At 42.2% G+C, this 19,357-nt stretch overlaps 1 protein-coding gene across 1 annotated transcript; it reads right to left on the minus strand.

The window, feature by feature from the left end:
* Positions 1–1,795: 1,795 nt before the first annotated feature.
* Positions 1,796–19,025, minus strand: LOC113037872 (gamma-aminobutyric acid receptor subunit rho-2-like). The gene is made up of 9 exons (XM_026195208.1): positions 18,788–19,025; positions 17,373–17,479; positions 7,102–7,169; positions 5,824–6,047; positions 5,609–5,691; positions 4,477–4,617; positions 3,600–3,752; positions 3,261–3,457; positions 1,796–2,435 (listed from the first exon to the last, which is right to left on the minus strand). Exons 1-9 carry the CDS (start codon positions 18,901–18,903, stop codon positions 2,127–2,129), a joined length of 1,398 nt encoding a protein of 465 aa, XP_026050993.1. The 5' UTR covers positions 18,904–19,025; the 3' UTR covers positions 1,796–2,126.
* Between the last annotated feature and the right edge of the window lie 332 nt (positions 19,026–19,357).

Below are 19,357 nucleotides of genomic sequence, written 5' to 3' on the forward strand. Positions count from 1 at the left end.
TAGACCTGACCTTCTGATGACATCTGAGTGGATGTACATGATATCTGGTAGCCCACAATGAATAATGTGCTGCAATGCCTTGCATGACCCTGTAGAAAATCAAGCTACTAGGTGGAGTTACTTCCATAACAGGCTATTATGCAATTATTTGGCAATTGTCAGTAGGTACACTGGCCAAGATATGTAATGTCATGTAGCCATATTTAATATTTGAAAAAAGAAGGCTCTAACACTGCAGGTGTATGGAGGTGTGTGTTTCATTGTGTCCTTTAATCCGTGATTATCTCCACAGTTTTGCAATTGTTCAGTCAGAGGTTGTTGTCTTGATGCACTGTCCTTGTTTCAACTTTCTCTCTTTATACATCCTCCGCACCATCTGTGATCAGGCCAATGACCATTGTGTAATCCACAAACTTTAATGACTTGAGTTTTGTAACACAATCAAAGGTGCATACACAAAACAGAATTGGGCCACACATAGAGCCTTGGGGGGCTCCATTGTTGGGTGAGCCTCAATGGAGTATATTCAGTTGAAATGAATAATTTCTAGCTGACATGATGATGGATTTACATTCTTGTTGGTTCTGGAAGAACATTACAATCAACCAATCAAATTTTAGGAACATAGAAAGGAGCTTGAAAAGCATTCTGTCATGTCATTAAGATTTTAGAGATAAATTCATGTTTTACATTAATGCATTAGTTTTATGGATGTGGTAGGGCTATGTTTGCCTCATATAAATATTGTTCCAGGGCCAAAACATATGTCCTTCTAGTCTAAACTATGTTAACCAGATGTCAATCTGGCTCTATGGCATTACAGTTTAAAGTAGTACATTTTTTAAAACTCTGATGATCTCACAACCGATCCTCGAAATGTAATTTCTTCCAGAATTTTAGCATATTGCCAATTGTGTTAGTACAATGAACTACAGTATTTGCTGTGAGAGCTTTTAGTCATGACAGAACAATGCTAAAAAATATCCCAATTACTAATTTCTTTTATCTGGTGATCACAATTGGATAACATATTCATACAAATGCCTGTGAGCATTTGCAATATGCAAACATGAAGCAGGTTAGACTGGAATAGTTGCTGTGGATCAAAGAGGTAAACATGGACCCAGCTAAACAGTTATGTATGGGCAAAGATAAAGTGGTGCTCATCAGAGAAACATAGGCAGAAGACAGCAGCTACAATCATTTGGTCTATATTTGCTTCTCTGATTCTGCCACGGGATTGGCACCCTGAGGTAACTTGGAATTACAGAAGCTTTAGGCTGGACCCAACTCTTAGAAAGAGCTTTATGCCATATGGACATCAACTTGACAGTCACTATGGATACTACTAAATATAATGTAGAAACCATTTTGAAATGTTGTTTCAGGATTATCCTTGGTTCGTGTTCCTATATTTTCCACCATATTTCCCTTTCCCCAACCCAAACTTTTTGCTGCATGGAGGTGGAAGGTGCAAAATTACCATCCCCATAAGCATGTCACTGTTCCGCCTTGCAATGAAATAACTGCACCGTCATGCACAAAGGTTTTTCCCATGATCCTTGAACAAAGAAGATATTCACTGATCTTGATAGAAATGTATGGACAAATGTTTAGGGCAGGCTTTATGTTAGTTAATTTGAGATTCTCTATTTAGAGTAAAGTGTTTAGATTTAATGTTTGACAATGCAAACACTGTAGTTTTGTAAAGAATATTGTAAAATAAAATGCTTTCCTGTATTAACTTGTTCTTTCAACATGATTTACTTGTATAAATATGTTTTATTACGGCTTTTGAACATGTAATAACTATTCTGATGACTGTGTCTACTGTTTTACAGTACAGTAACATTCATTCAGCTCCAGGTAATTTCAGACTGAATATGTACCACTTACTTTTGAAATAAAAAGTAATACAATAAAAAAAAGTAAATGCAATCAACAAATAGGATTCTCAGATTACATTTTGTCTTATCCTACAATGTGTACAGTGCACATGCATTATGTCATGATCTTGTTTACCTGTGCTGTCCCTTTCAATCTATAACAAATAACAATTGTCTTTTACTTTTGTTAATACATAAGTGTTTCAATATGCTACGACCACAATCTCTTTGTAAGGCAATTCAGCAGTATACAGACCAATAGATAAGATTGAAGAATATAAAGGCCCCTGGGAAGATCATGCGAGAGTAGGCATCAATGACGTGAGTGTTTTGGATGATACGGAAGCCTCGAAGGCTCTTCTTTTTGGCTGCTGTGGCCTCATTTGCCAAAGACAGGCACACCACCATGTGGTCCTGTTTATCTGCAGCCTTCTCAGAGGAGACAGGAGCCTGTGTGTATCCTGTCAGGCCATTAGTATCAGGCTTACTGTATGTTTCATCCAGAATCATAGTCCTTGCTTGAGATATGTCACATGTGCAAGGTAAAGGCTAAAACGAAAAAACACAAACACCTCCATTACCATTTAGAGAACTTTAAACTTGCTTCCAGGTTATGAATATTACCTTTATACATACAAACTTGACTGAAACTGTAACTACGAGAGGAACGTTCTTGGAGACAAACTTGAAATATTGGCTTAAATATTATCCCATGCAACTTATTCCATATTCCAAGTGTTCTATTCAGCAGGGTTTGCAGAGAAACAAACCAAAATTTTAATCTGTTATTAAGTTAAAATCTCCAGTCATTGCAATCATGCATTTATAAGAATGCGGTTTGCAACGACATGCCTAGGGATCGCACACAAGAGGGTCATTTTGAAACATCAAGAGGAATAAAACTATGACTTGAAACACAATGACTCTGTTCTGAGACATTCAGACAGTAATATACATCCTAGAATGCACATAGAGTTTCCTCTCATATAATCACTAAAAGCTGGGACTCTGTCAAGTTCTTCGTGATCTCATGATGTTCCATTAGTAAGCTCTCTACAATGCATATGAATCTCTTATTTACATTGTTTACATTACTTATTTACATCACTTGACAAAAGCTTTGCATTTCGAGCGGTGAGTGGATTCTATCTTGGACACTTCTAGTCAATGCATTCTAGAAATCAACAGATAATGTCTACATTGCTCAACGCTGCAAATGTTTTACCAATATCAGATGGGGTCGCCTGATTCCACGGTTACCTCACGTAATTATTAAGTCCACCCCTGCATATACTGTACAAAACTGTGCGTGATGTACAGTTAGCAAAATAAAGAGATTAACTGAATACACTTAAATATCAGATGTGCATTTACCTTCTCCTTTGATTTGCGATCTGTCCCATCATGCACTGTGGTCAGGTAGTTTACGGCAGCATACTCAAGTACTGATAAAAAGACGAAGACGAAGCTGACCCACAGGTAAATGTCCACAGCTTTGATGTAGGAGACTCTGGGCATGGAGGCGTTCACTCCAGTGATGATGGTGGACATGGTGAGCACCGTCGTGATGCCTACAAGAAATGACAGTGAAACACGAATGAAACACAATTGTGGTCAGATTGTATTTGCATCTAGAACTGCTTTCATCAAGAATAACTGGTTGTGAAATCCTATTTAGGCATTCAGCTAAACAATCCCACCGGTTTAATTCACCTAATGAGACTCGTGCGGGAACAGCTCGCCGGTCGATCCAGAAGGACACCCATGACAGCATGACCATCAGAGTGGCGGGAAAGTAGGTCTGAAGCAGGAAGAAGAAGATGTGACGACGCAGAGTGAAGTTGATGTAAAGGCGATTGTACCAACCTGAAGGAGATATGAATTGACAACAAACACTAGTTAAAGAAAATGCTAAGATTTGACAAAGGACTGAACTTAAATCTTATTTCTTAAGGGTTCTCTTCAGCACCCAAGTCTTGAAAAATGAAACTTTAATGCATCATTTATATCAAAACTCTCATCACATAATGATTTATGTGATTGTGTGGTTTTGACATTTCTTGATTTCTTGAACAGTTAGCTTTCTTAGTTAAGTTTGAAATATAAGATAAAATTGAAATTCTCCAACACAGACCACATTTGGTGATACAAAACACATAAAACATTTTGTTAAATGGTCGCTCTTTTCTGTTCTTTATGCTTGATAACAGAAGGAGTCATCACTAATGGTCAATCAGCACTTGTAGATTGAACCTGTTTTATTAATTAACAGCAACACTATTTTCCATTTTACTCTCTATATAGAAGGGACATATAAACATTGAACTATGCTGATTTAACACTGAGGATTTTGCGGTGTAATAAGCATAATCACTGCCTTAATCGCATTATGCATAAATAATGCAAAAAGAAGAAGCCACTCATGACAAAGTCCAAAGTTGCTCAAATCCTCAAACCTTTCTATGCATGCAGCAAAATGGGATTTGTGCAAGATGTGTGGCAAACTAACCTTAAAGGTGCAGAGTGACAGCACGTCATGCACTAATAGACAGCCTGAAATGGAAACACATTTAAAACTAGGCATGTGCACCTGTGCTGCTGTAGAAGGCCAGTCTGGAGGTGGTGTGAAACTCCTGAATGAGGAACTGAGACAGAGAGATCTTGTCATCTGTGCTCAGTGATTCATCTCCACTCTTCCAGTAGAGCATCAGGTCTTCATCAGTGTAAGCATCTGCACACACAGCAGATGGACCAATGTTTGCAGAGACTGATGTGATATTTGGCATTAAAGGAATAGTTCATACAAAAATGTAATTTAGCTGAGAATGTGCTCGCCTTCAGGCCATCCAAGATGTAGATGAGTTTGTTTCTTCATCAGACTTGGAGAAATGTAGCATTCAATCATCAGTTAACATCTTGTGACAAGAAAAGCTGTGTGTTTGTAAGAAACAAATCCATCATTAAGATGTTGCAACCCTAAAAATGTCAACATAAGAGTGTCTGTAATTCATAATAACGCTTCTTCTATGAAGAAGTCCATCCCCTGTAGTCCCCTCACATCAAAATCCACCCACCTGCTTGTTTAGGACTCTTTTTGTTTTTAAATGGTGCTTGATCTGTGCATATTTCTCTCCTGAGTCCTACTTTATATAGTGTCCTTAATTACTATGCATTTACATTGAAATGAATTATTTGATACAATGTACTTCTTGTGTACGTCCATTTTTACATTGTACTTGAAAATCCCATCCTGTCATGACTATAACTCTACCCAAAAGAAACGATTCAACTCAACATGAACACAATAGGTGAACTGTACCAAACAATTCATTATTTTATTATTAAGTACACATCATTTTAAGACACTGACTGTAATTTAAAGTGAGACCACTTAAAGCCATATTTTAGATTAATGGGAAGCAACAGTTTGTATTTAATAATGTGTTATTGATGGATTTGTGTCTTTTTAACACTTTCTCCAGATGTTAACTGGTGGTCTGGAGTGGTGTGGATTATTGTGATGTTTTTATCAGATGTTTGGATGGCACCCATTCACTGCAGAGCATCCATGGATGAGACACTGATGCAATGCTACATTTCTCCAAATCTGATGAAGAAACAAACTCATCTAGTTCTTCGTTGGCCTGAGGCTGAGTACGTTCAGCTAATTTTCACTTTTAGGTGAACTACTACTTTAAATTCAGCAGAATTGCGTCTCTCACAGCTCTCCAGCTCTAGTGTGCAGGTCTGCGTGTCCAGTGGGAAGCGACTGAAGTCCATATTACATGCTGAAGTTACAGTCACCCTGAAACACCAAAAATAGAAAACAAATAAGCTCTGTCAAACATGATTATGACAGCATGAAGGCTGAGCTGTGCCATGCTTTGTCCTAGCATCTGTGTTGGTATACTTGTGTAAATGATGTTTGTTGTCAAACCTGAGGCTGTAGAGCACATGTCCGTCAGGATATACCCTGATCATGATGTTCTCCGTGGTGGTGTCGTGGATGAAGGAGCGTTTGGAATGAACAAAGAACACATCAGGAACCCAGATTTTCTTCACTAACCGACCATCAAAAGTCATGCTTTTATTGGTTTTACTGGGAAAAGACAATCGTTCGTCCTTCCAGTAGTGTCTCAGGTATAGCGTCATGGTGAAGTCCTGTATGAAAAGTACACCAGGGATTGATTTTTAAGATCACCATGTATATGTTTGCTTGTTAAAATAATAAATGTTAAAATACGTTCTCCTATCCCATCATAGCATGCAGAGTAAACTGAAATTAATCAACTCTAAAGCACTTTCAATTGTTTTATTAATATGTTCTACTACTGAGAAACTATTGTATACTGCATCTACTGTATAATTAAAGAAAGAAGGTTTGAGAAGTTGTGCAATAATGTGCAAAATCACAGGGAGCAGTGGACCTCTTTAGTCCCACTACCCACTATAGTGTATAGAAAAACATCTGAAATCAATGAAAAACCTAGAAAGAGACAAACTAGCTGACATGACAGTGGTCTTTTTACTAACACCATCTGATCAGGTGATCTCAACCAAGACAGATGTGAATTAAAACAGCTTAGTGCACCTTTAACAGTACAGTGTTGTTACAAAACTCATTTGCTTAGTCCGATTTAAACTACCTGTATGCAAGGTGTTGACATGCATTACTAAACTGCTTAAAGTCCTGTGAAATTGTGTCATCTGTTAGCATTACTGCAGGATGTCAGCACTTTTACCAGCCTTTATCAAATGGGATGGACTGATCCTGATTTACTGTGATGTCACTGGATTATCTTCTAGCACATTATGTAAAATGAAATCCACACTCAATTGTGAACATTGGCACTGATATGATAAAAAAGCATATCTAGATACATCTCTGGTGCTTTCAGAAGTAAAGGTTAATCACAAACACTGAGATACATATACAGTATAATCCATGCAATCTCCTTGATGATATTTGGACTGCAAGTAGCCTACTTTAATGCTAATGATCACATTCTCAATACAGTAATGTGCTGTGATTAATTAATGCCAATTTAATTTTAAAATGTACAGAAAGGAAGACTTCACTTTTTATTATTATTATTATTTTTTGTTTGTTTCTGTGCGGACAACAGTGCAAAGCAAATGGAGTATGGGTTGCTGGAGTGTGTCTTTGCATTATAAATGAATGACTCATAACATTCACTGTCAAAACTTTTCTTACCATATCTACTTCTGAGATACTGTCCAAACTCTCTACCTGTACATCCACACCTACTGGTACTGCTGGACCTGAAGAGAAGAGAACAGTATTAGTTTCAAGTTTGTTTGTTTGTTTGTTTAACCTGAGCTGGATATTTTCACATTTAAAGACACTTTTAAAAATCAGGATTTATTTACACACCCATTAAATAAATTACATACGGAAGTCCTTAGAGGACATGGATTAATATTATTTTTTTGTTTCTTTCTTGCTTTGTCGTGATAACGATCTATTTAACAAGTTATTTTTTTCATGATCACAACATAAAAGTTGTTTTCTCATTACCACAAATTAATATTCTCCTGAGATCTCGACATAACGAAAGTTGTTTTCTCGTTAATACAACTTAATTTTTTCATGTGACCTCGACATAACAAAAGCTGTTTTTTTGTTATCATGACTTAATATTTTCTAGTGATATCGAAATAACGAAAGATGTTTTCTCATTATCACGACTTAATTTTGTAATGATGTCGACATAATGAAAATTGTTTTCGCTGTATCATGACTTAATATTGTCTTGTGATCTCGATATAACAAAAGTTGTTCTCTAAGTTACACAACTACACCAACAGGAGGCACTATAGACCTAAATATAACTGATGGGGTGTTGTATATCCACTTCACACATTTGGGACAGAATTAGAACGTTATTCGCTATTATTTGTGCAGTATAGTTCAGATATTTAATTAATGCTTGAATTCAACTTACTTTATTTTCTTTTTATTTGAAATAAAAGTATAATTTGTAATTTTTAGTAGTCATGTAGGTGATGTGACTGAAATCATGTGTGTGTCACGCTGCCAGTCTTTGTTTTCCTGGGTGTTCCCTAATGAGCTCACTTCCCCTTAGGCACTTCACCATAGGCACTTTAATTCCGCTAGTCTGGTTGTGTCTTCACAGTAATTGCACTCCAATTAGAATCGCACAGGTGTTGACAATACTCTGTCATTAGTTTCCCTATATAGAGCTGTCTTTCTCTGTTGTCTTCATGGAGTCCTTACCCTATGTGTCTCATGCTCTCGTTCCCCCGAGACTTCCTCTACCTTCTCATTCTTCCGAGTTCCCCGTTTCATCCGGTTCCCTCTTTTGGTTATGTTTGTCTCTCATGACTGTTTATTTTTGTAGTTACCCCTCTGTTTTAATAAAACCCTTACCTGCATTTGGATCTACCCTCTCTTTGTTTTTTCCCAAACCCAACCGTGACAGAAGGACTCCATCATGCCTAGATCCAGCGGTGTGAGATTTCGAATCGGTTCCCCAGCCACCATGGAGGAACGGAGGGGGAGAGTCCGGAACTTAACCACCCTTCATCAAGAGGGAAGGGAGGTGGGTGGCCTGGCGCAATTGTTTTGGACTTTGGCAGTCGGGTTAGGTTACAATGATGCAGCACTAAAGGATTGGTTTAATAATTGCCTGGATGATCCTTTACCTCAATGGGAGATGAAGGGGTTAGAGATCCTGGACTTTTGGGGGTTTACCAATTACCTGCACCATCGTGCTCAGTGGAATGCAACAACCACACCAGAGTTTCCAGACAAGGCTGCCAGCTCAGCCCCACAACCCAAGATGGCCACCAGCCCAGCCCCACAGCCCAAGATGGCCGCCAGCCTAGCGCCACAGCTCAAGATGGCCGCCAGCCCAGCACCACAGCACAAGATGGCCGACTCAACGCCACCGACTCTCCATCGTAGAGGGCGGAGGAGGAGACAGGCAGCTACTGTTCCTCAGGACCCGGAGAACGTTCCCGAGCGGACGGCTGCCGTCCATGAGGCCATTCCCGATGCGGTGCCCGCTGCTGTTCCGGAGGCGGTGGCCGAGGCTTTTCCCGATGCGGTGCCCGCTGCTGTTCCGGAGACCGAGGCGGTGGCCGAGGCCGTTCCCGATGCGGTGCCCGCTAATGTTCCGGAGACCGAGGCGGTGCCCGATGCAGTCTCCGAGGCGGTGCCCGATGCAGTTCCCGAGGCGGTGCCCGATGCTGTTTCCGAGGCCGAGGCTGTTCCCGAGAAGGTGCTCGATGCTGTTCGAGAGGCCGAGGCAATGCCCGATGCTGTTCCCGATGTGGTGCCCGCTGCGGTTCCGGAGGCCGAGGCGGTACCCGCTGCTGTTCCGGAGGCCGAGGCGGTGGCCGAGGCTGTTCCCGAGGCGGTGCCCGATGCAGTTCCCGAGGCGGTGCCCGAGGCTGTTCCCGAGGCGGTGCCCGAGGCTGTTCCCGAGGCGGTGCCCGAGGCTGTTCCCGAGGCGGTGCCCGAGGCAGTTCCCGAGGCGGTGCTCGATGCTGTTCCCGAGGCGGTGCCCGATGCAGTTCCCGAGGCGGTGCCCGATGCAGTTCCCGAGGCGGTGCCCGATGCAGTTCCCGAGGCGGTGCCCGATGCTGTTCCCGAGGCGGTGCCCGATGCTGTTCCCGAGGCGGTGCCCGATGCAGTTCCCGATGCAGTTCCCGAGGCGGTGCCCGATGCAGTTCCCGAGGCGGTGCTCGATGTTGTTCCCGAGGCGGTGCTCGATGTTGTTCCCGAGGCGGTGCCCGATGCAGTTACCGAGGCGGTGACCGATGCTGTTCCCGATGCAGTTCCCGAGGCGGTGCTCGATGTTGTTCCCGAGGCGGTGCCCGATGCAGTTCCCGAGGCGGTGCCCGATGCAGTTCCCGAGGCGGTGCCCGATACAGTTCCCGAGGCGGTGCCCGAGGCTGTTCCAGAGGCGGTGCCTGATACAGTTCCCGAGGCGGTGACCACGAGGACGTGGTGGTCGTCCGCTCCACCCTGGGGGACTCCGGCGGTGACCACGAGGACGTGGTGGTCGTCCGCTCCGCTCTGGGGGACTCCGGCGGTGACCACGAGGACGTGGTGGTCTTCTGCTCCGCCCTGGAGGGCTTTGACTTTGACCACAAGGCCGTGGTGGTCTTCCGCTCCGCCCTGGTGGACTCCGGCCTCGACCACAAAGATGTGGTGGTCATCTGCTCCGTCCTGGTGGACGCCTCAACATGCCCTTCATGGACTTATGTTTTGTGTTTTTTGAGTTCTGTTTCTGTCTGTTCCTTTTAGTTTAGTCTGGCCCTCCTTCCCTCCCCCTGAGCCTCCACCTGTCCGCCTCCCTCCTGGACTCCTTGTTTTGTGTTGCACCTTTCCATTCCTCCTGGTTGCTCCTGTCCCTGTTTTCTGTCCCTCCGTCCCTCCCCCTGGTCCGCCGCCGTTCCACCTCCCTCCTGCCTCTTTTTCTGTTGGGGTTTTCCTGGGTTTAGGTGGAGCATCTGGTAGCTGCTCCGTAGGGAGGGGGTAATGTCACGCTGCCAGTCTTTGTTTTCCTGGGTGTTCCCTAATGAGCTCACTTCCCCTTAGGCACTTCACCATAGGCACTTTAATTCCGCTAGTCTGGTTGTGTCTTCACAGTAATTGCACTCCAATTAGAATCGCACAGGTGTTGACAATACTCTGTCATTAGTTTCCCTATATAGAGCTGTCTTTCTCTGTTGTCTTCATGGAGTCCTTACCCTATGTGTCTCATGCTCTCGTTCCCCCGAGACTTCCTCTACCTTCTCATTCTTCCGAGTTCCCCGTTTCATCCGGTTCCCTCTTTTGGTTATGTTTGTCTCTCATGACTGTTTATTTTTGTAGTTACCCCTCTGTTTTAATAAAACCCTTACCTGCATTTGGATCTACCCTCTCTTTGTGTTTTCCCAAACCCAACCGTGACAGTGTGTTACAAGCTTGGGATGCTTTTTGAAAAGAGTGTGTGTGTGTGTGTGTGTGTGTGTGGTTTCGACAAAAAAAGAAAATACAAAAGATTACAACACTTTATAACATCACTTGATTAAATTAGATTACAGGCTTCACTTTACATTTAAATAATTATATTTCTTATCAACATAGCCTACATTTAATGATTAACAATAAAGATTAAAATAATGAAAAAATGGACATTACAAATATGTAATTGAAACATGTCCTAGATAAACACAAGATCCCCGCTTATCAACTAAAAATCATGTAGGCCTATGTAATAATATTAAACTCCATAACTACGGGAAGAAGGAGGCGGGAACCGGCGCACAATCAAAATGAAACTTTAATAATCACAAATAAACACAAAACAGTGCACCAGCCCCTCACGGACGACTGCTGCGCACAAATAAAAAGCAAACATAAAATAAAGCCCAAGCCTGGTCCTCTCTTGTCCTTAACTGTCGTCGCTCCAGTTTTATATCCTTCCATCTCCTACGTGGGACTCGGGACCGGCGTTGGGTCGCAGGTGTCACTGAATTCCCAATCATTCCGCCGGCCTCACTCCTTGTTCCCACGTCCTTCGGCCCCGCCCCACTCGTCACATACCCCGATCGCCCCTTGCAGGCCGGGGGGTACCCTCGAGACTGCGCTCCCCCCCCACTCCCTCCGGGTCGCTCACGGGGACCTGCGGGAACCTGGGGGTAGGACAGACGAGGCGAGAGAAAAGGAGATGGAAGGAGGAGCGACAGAGATGAGAAAAAAAAATTCCGGTTCCCAGGCGCACTGCTGCTCGGCCCTCCACCAGCTGGGTGATCTCCTCCGCGGTGCCTGGCGGTTGCACTGGACGGCCCTCGGCAGACAGCAACGACACTCCTCCACCGCCCGGTGGACGGCTCCTCCGGTTTTGGGCAGCCGGCAGGAGTCCCCCGTTCCCTGCTCCTTCTCGTTCCGGCGGATGGCAGCAGGCTCTGGCCCCCTGGCGAACGGCGCCGACTCCTCCGCTCCCTCACGGACGGCAACCACCCCTCCACATCCCCGGCAACTCACTCCAGCCCACCGCCTCGAGCGTCCATGGCGGCACACTTCTCGCCTGCTCGATGGCACAGCGGATTCACCACAGCGGCGAGGGATCTTCAGCAGCGCGTCCCTCCTTCTCCCGGGTTTCGGCACCACTGTAATAATAAAACCTTCGTATTCATCGGGAAGAAGGAGGCGGGAACTGGCGGACAATCAAAATGACATTTTAATAATTCCAAATAAACACAAAACAGTACACCAGCCCCTCAAGGACGACTGATGCGCATAAATAAAAAGCAAAACATAAAAATAAAACCCAGGCCTGGTCCTCTCTCGTCCTTCACTATCGTCGCTCCAGTTTTATATCCTTCCATCTCCTACGTGGGACTCGAGACCGGCGGTGGGTCGCAGGTGTCGCTAATTTCCCAATCATTCCGCCGGCCTCACTCCTTCTTCCCACGTCCCTCGGCCCAGCCCCACTCGCCACAGCCTACTTCAAAGAAGTAAGTCGTGATAATGAGAAAACAACTTTCATCATGTTGAGATCACAAGAAAAATAAGTCATGAAAATGAGAAAACAAGTTCGCTTTCCTGTTAGTGACCGACGAATTGGGGATATTGCTTCGATAAACCAATCTACTTCAAGTGTAAACTAAATGAGCCAATGCACATTGGCAGGTTTTTATTGCATCCAGCTGCCACTGATCACAGCGTGAGTATAAGGCAGCAGGTGCAATGCATACCAGCTATTCACTTCAGCAGGTGCAATGCATACCAGCTATTCACTTCGGGTGCCAAGTGACCGTATCATTCTGCTCAACTGTGTGTCCAGTTGTAAACTACGAGTTCAGCTCGGTCTTGTGTTGAAGTTTCTTGTGATGGCGAGATGGCGTTTCAGCAGTGGTCATTCCAGAGTCGAGTGAGTTGCGCACATCAGGCTGCACTACTCCCCTCTGTGCCTCAGGACTAAATAAGCATTTCTTAAAGAGCATATTTCTCTAAAAAAGCTTCACGGATGTGTCTTTATAAAGACAAAAGATTGTCCTTATAAGAATGCAGTTTCACCCATGCATTTCTGGGTGCAGTCGTTACCTGGCACTGGGAGATGGTCACAATTGCTACATCACGTGTCTGGACATCAAGCACGCTGAGGTGGCCTTTGTGGAGGAATCATGTTCCCAATTTGGGAAGATGACCATCTCGGAGCTGTGAACTTCTGGGGGGCAGAGTCCCATTGCCGCTTCCATGATCTGGAGCTCGTTCTGGCAACCACTTCCAGCAGTAGTGCGGGTGGATTGAGAGTTGTAGTGGGGGCAAACCCAGCAGGGAACCACCACTCCTCCAATCCAGTATAGCAACCCATGGAACGCACTGGGCCCTCTTCAATAAGTGTTCCAGTGGGCCTCCCCTCAATCAGATGTCGATCTCAGCATCAGAGAGAGAGCTATCTGATGAAGATTAGGCAGTGCTCCCACAGTCCGGGACAGTAGCAAAGCCTCAATCGGATCCGGAGACGATTGCTATGCTTTCCCAGGCCACCGATGGGCTCCTCCTCCCTCACTGCCCTCATTGGCGGTGTAGCGAAGGGGTATTCGGAAAACCCCCAGGTGGAGCAGGCGGTAGCTATGCAATTGTGCGCTAAATCTGCCTCCTTCTGGTGGGGACACCTGGTGTTTCCTTTCCGGGCCTGCAGTCACTCGTCTGGTCTAACTGCAGTGCCTATATGGCTGGCAGGAAGCTGCTTCTGCCTTACACGCTATGCCGTTGCTGAAGGACCTGCATGAGGGTGGTTACGATCCAGAAGTTCTGAAGGAACTCCGAACCGCCACTGACCTCGCGTTCCCATTGATGAAGTCACCTTAAGTACTCTGGGTCGTGCAATGCCCACACTTGTGGTCCAGACTCGGGGCCTATGCAAATATGCGTTTCTCCCAGTGAGCCTTCTTGCACAGACTTCTTGCACCTTCTTGAACTAGTGCTCCTCGCGAAAGCCCCTACTTGTCCGATTCCTCTGAGGAAGAATCTACTGACTCAGAGACGGGGCACCTTTAGGCACCCACGTCCAGACCTTCAGAAACTACATGTTTGGTCTTTGAACATGGATGGGATGTGGAGGTTCTAGGTGACCTACCCCAGGAGGTATCAAACACCATCACTTTGGCGAGAGCACCATCTATGAGACCATCTAAGCCTTGAAGTGGAACTGTTTGTTGAGTGGTGTTCTTCTCGCTGAGAAGAACCTCGGAGATGCCTGACTGCAGTTGTGCTTTCCTTTCTGCAGCAAGGACTGGAGTGAAGGCTGTCTTCCTCCACCCTCAAAGTCCATGTTGGTGCTATTGCTGCATATCATGACCCTGTGAATGGGAAGTCTTTAGGTAAGCATCTAGTGCTAAAATCACTACAGCAGGTGCAGATCTAGTCTTTGCATTCTGTTGAGCTAAAGATTATTTCATTGAAAACTCTGCTCCTGCTTGCACTGGCCTCCAGCAAGAGGGTAGGGGACCAAGGTAGTCCTGAGGCCCCAGCCTGGCTACATGCCCAAGGTTCCTACTACACCCTTTAAAGACCAAGTGGTGAACCTACAAGCAATGTCTCTGGAGGAGGCAGACCCAGCCCTGGCTTTGTTCTGTTCCATCCGAGCATTAAGATGCTACGTAGACTGGACACAAAGCTTCAGGACTTCAGACCAGCTCTTTGACTGTTACAGAGGCCGGCAGAAGGGGAATGCCATCTCTAAGCAGAGGATAGCCCACTGGATTGTGGATGCCATCACCCTGGCTGATCAGGCACAGGGTGTGCCATGCTAACCTAAACGTTTCATTATGTGGAGATAACAAGAAAATTAAGTTGTGATAATGAGAAAACAACTTTTGTTATGTCAAGATCACAAGATAATTAAGTCATGATCACAAGAAAACAAGTTTTGTGATGTTGAAATCATGAGAAAATTAAGTCGTGATAACATGAAAACAACTTTCGTTATGTCTAGATTACAAGAAAATTAAGTTGGGATGACGAGAAACCAAGAAAGAAAAAAATAAAATAATCCATGGCCTCTTAGGACTTCTGTAATGACAACATATACAGCAGGTAAAATAAGTATTGAACACATCACCATTTTTCTTAGTTAATATATTTCTAGAGGTGCTACTGATTTGAAATCAAGTCAGCAGATGTTGGGAATGACTAAATAATCCATACATACAAATAAAACAAAACAAATAAATTCAGATTCAAATTATGTGCTGTAAAATAGAATGGCAAGGAAAAAGTAGTGAACACATGGTGCAAAAAGGCATGGAAAGCCAAGACACCAGCTAAATATATCAGTAATTAGAAAGCAATCCTGGCCCTCATCAGTGAAAATTAATATTAGTTGGTTAAGTCCCAACACCTACAGTACCAGGATGATGAAGATGAAACAAGGTTGGAGATTTCAGCAAGACAGGAAACTCTCGATTGGTTTCAGAGAAAGAAAATAAAGCTGCTAGAATGACCAGTCAATCACCTGACTCAAATCCAATAGAAAATAAGAACTAAAGATCAGAGTTCATAGAAGAGCCCCACAGAACCGTCTAGATCTGAAGACCGTTAGTGTGGAAGAATGGGCTAAAATCACACCTGAGCAATGCATGCCACTAGTTTCTCCTGCAGGAGTCGTCTTGAAGCTGTCGTTACCAACAAAAGCTTTTGTACAAACAAAGTATTAAAGTATTTAGTAGTTCAATACTTTTTCCCTGTGTCTTTCCATTTTATTACACATATCTTAATTTCTGAACGTATTTGTTTTGTTTTCTTAGTATGTACGGACTACTTGGGTTGTTACTGACATCTGGTGAAAATTTCATGTCAACAGCACCTTTAGAAATAAGAAAAATGTTATGAGAAAAATTTCATTTAATTATTCTAGTAAATAAACTAAACCTCAGTTTTTCTAGTATATAAACGAATTGTATTTTATTTTAAGTTATAAGTCATAACTTTATGACTTATGGTTTTAGTTTTAGTCAACTATAATAACCCTGCTTTAAGGTGCTAATATGCACCTTATATGGGGTAAATATTGTTTGTTCTGCATAATGGATGGACAACATAAATATCCAGTGTTTGGACGCCTCTTTGGCTGAGTGGAAGACTTATATGTGTGAAAAATGTATGTATTCAAATGTGTCTAAACTACATTTGAAACTAAAAATGTAAGTCATTGTTCGTCTGTTTCTGATGGTCTCAGAGTAAAACAGAAGCAGGAGCTCATACTAAAGAGCCATCGCTGTGTCTTCTTCACCACCTCTATGTGCACTGACCATCTGAAGACTGCAGATATTTAATCACCAAGAAAGGTGATGCTTCAGATACTGGGCTTCCACTGATGGGAGTGCTCTCTGTATTGCCTCCTGAAGTTTAACACAAACTCCTTGGTTTATCTCCAGACTGATTTGATCAGTTTGGGGTACGGGGTGAATTCTGTGGGCTCTAGAGTTGAGGGTGTATTATAAATTACCAAACAATATAGTGTACAATCTCCCAGTCACACCAGAAATTATCAAAAAACAACGCTCTTCTGCTTTTCCTGGAAGGTCTTTGGCTTGATGATGGAGTTCTCTTCACATATTCAGGCACTCGGTTCTCGTTGACAAGAGATTTGCAACCTTAAATTGCAAAGCTTGTTATCTAGTGAATGCACATTCGCTGGAATAATTTTCTGGCTGTGCTTTTGTAGTCACGACCAGCAGTCCAGAAAATGAGCTCCAATTCCATCTTTGCAAACAATAGATCGATATCGGGGGAACTTGTTTGCTATTTCCAAAAGTGTGTGTCAGTCTTAGATGATATCCAGCACAAAAGCCACACAAATTAAACACAAGAATTACATGAAGTCAGAACATGCAGTCGTACTCAGTGTTATCATCGCCCTCCTGGGAAACAACTGCATTTTCGAGATTAAACCCCACTGGGACTGACGCTCAGGTTGTGAATTTGAATCTGTCTGCTGTGATAATGAAGACTGAGAAACATTCTGAAGAAGTCAGACGCAAAAGCAATGTGTAAATTAGAAAAGCCTTCACAACATCAGTGAGTAATTGAACAGTCCAGTGAGCGCTGGTTCAATTAACAGTAAGTGTGACTTCCAGCCATCCAGACACTGCCTAGAAGAGGTCAATCGTCAGATCTCTGCAGGAACAATGAGACTCGAGAGAGAAGCAGGATATCAGCGTGAGCTCCAGACATCAGCAGAATGTGTGATAGTGATGCAGATGAGACGTGGGAAAGGATTGGGACAACAAACGAGGCCGAGAAAGACTTTAATTATAAAGTGATGCGTGTGGCAATGATCACATCAGCATGGGTAATTCTAAAAAATATTCATTATTATTGGTTTAAAAATATGATAATCTAAACAAAGACAGTTAGGGATTGTCAAAGTGTCACGTCACTTTTTATTCACATTCACAACTTTACTGTGATGTACACACACACACACACACAGATTTTACCCGCAAACGCTGGTCTCATAGTGAAGTCATGGTCATCAACACGCAGCAGATGGTCTGATTTCAGCTGATGTGTCTTAGTTTCATCCAGCATCTTCTTGAAAAGTGAACTGCAAAAGAACATCTCAGCACCTCAGTGCAATCTCATACACACACAGACGTCTCATTATTCACCCCTCCATCTTCAAGTTTTGAGCTACAAACTACCTATTTAACTGTAATAAAATAAACATTTTGAATTGATTGCACTAAACATTTTTAAATGGACACTAGTATATATTAGCAGTTTTAACAAAATGGATTAGTATTTCCAATAAATGATAAAAGGCATTTATTAATAGAAATATTAAGATTTAGAATTTTAACATCATCAACATATCATGAACTCAACTCTCTTCAGTAAAACATTTGTTCCTGAAATGTGAAATGAGTCAACCAGATCAGCTTTTCCACAGAGAATTTCTCAGGTTCAGTTTGGAAAAGTTATTTATATTTTATTAGTCTTGACTGCAAAAAAAAAAAGAAAAAAAAAAAGTTAAACTGTACATAAAGTTAAGTGGTTTGCAGTTAATTACAGTTTAATCTGGTTTTGCTGTCACATATAGTTTTCACGATGACAATTTTTTAAACCCTTAAACCGCATATTGAACTGCTTATTTTGTTAGTTTTCTGAGCAGAATTTAAACCAAAACAATAATGCAGAATTTAATTTATGAAAAGGCAACATAAGGACACCATTAACATTATTTTCTCAGCCTTGACAGTAATTAAACGTATTTACTTCACTATATTACAATTAAATTTAATCTAATTTTGACAAACTATATATAACTATATATATATATATATATATATATATATATATATATATATATATATATATATATATATATATATATATATATATATATATATAACCAATGTTTTTTTGTTAAAAATGATGTAGGAAAAGTAATAGATTAATTTATGACAAGAGTGCACCCTCAGAAATCTAAATTATAACAGGAGTTTTGACCTTTGTTAAAAAAAAAAAAAAAAAGACTTCTTCATTGCCTTTTTCTCTATCACATTTTAGAAATCATCAGAAATTATAAGTTGACTGAAAACTTAAAATCTCAAAATCCATTCTTTAAAAGCCATTTTAAAATCAGACATTGCATTACCATGTAAACGGTACATCAATATCATGTTAAAAATGTTTTCATTCATGAATTATAAAAATGTAAGTTTTAATCGTGCACTATGAAGTCTATGTTCAAAAATGAATCACAATCTACAAAACCCCAAGCATTTTTATAATTAGACTGTTTGTGCAAAGATAATGCAATATCCTCTGTGACAACTATCCCAGCTCTCCATTATTTCTATTTGCAGATTCACTTCTGTTAAAACTAAACTGATAAGAGCGGGACACTTACGTTCCGTGTTTGTGATGTTGTTCAGATGTTCTCCTGAGGCTGTGCTTCATCTTCCCGCACTGACCGCACACACTCGCGCACAGCAGAAGAAAAACAGCTGTTGTGAAGCGAGACATGGTGAAGGAGAGATGAGACAGTCATGTCGTCTTCCAGTCAGCCTCCGTTCATCAGATCAGACTGAAGTCAGCTCAGAGTCTGCAGGCGCTGGACGCTCGAGCTCGCGCGCGCTCTGATTGGTCAGGACATCGCGTCGAGCCAGAATATTGAGACCTATTGGTTACATTTGAACTTTTAATTTAGTGCAACATTTGGTCATTGCAACATTTTTGTGCAGTTTTCACTTTTTAATATTTTTAAATATTTGTCTAGAGCAACTGTGGTGTTGCTTAAAGAAGTAAAACAGATGATGGGCCAACATTTATTTTATCTACAGTACACATATATGCTGTTACTCTATTTAAATTACAAACTCTGAAATTAATCAAATGCAAAACTTTTCGTTCATAACACATGTGTGTACTGTGTATATTTATTATGTATATAAATACAAGCACACATACATATATATAT

This window comes from Carassius auratus, chromosome 20 (genome assembly GCF_003368295.1).
Source record: "Carassius auratus strain Wakin chromosome 20, ASM336829v1, whole genome shotgun sequence".
Taxonomy (NCBI): Eukaryota; Metazoa; Chordata; class Actinopteri; order Cypriniformes; family Cyprinidae; genus Carassius; species Carassius auratus.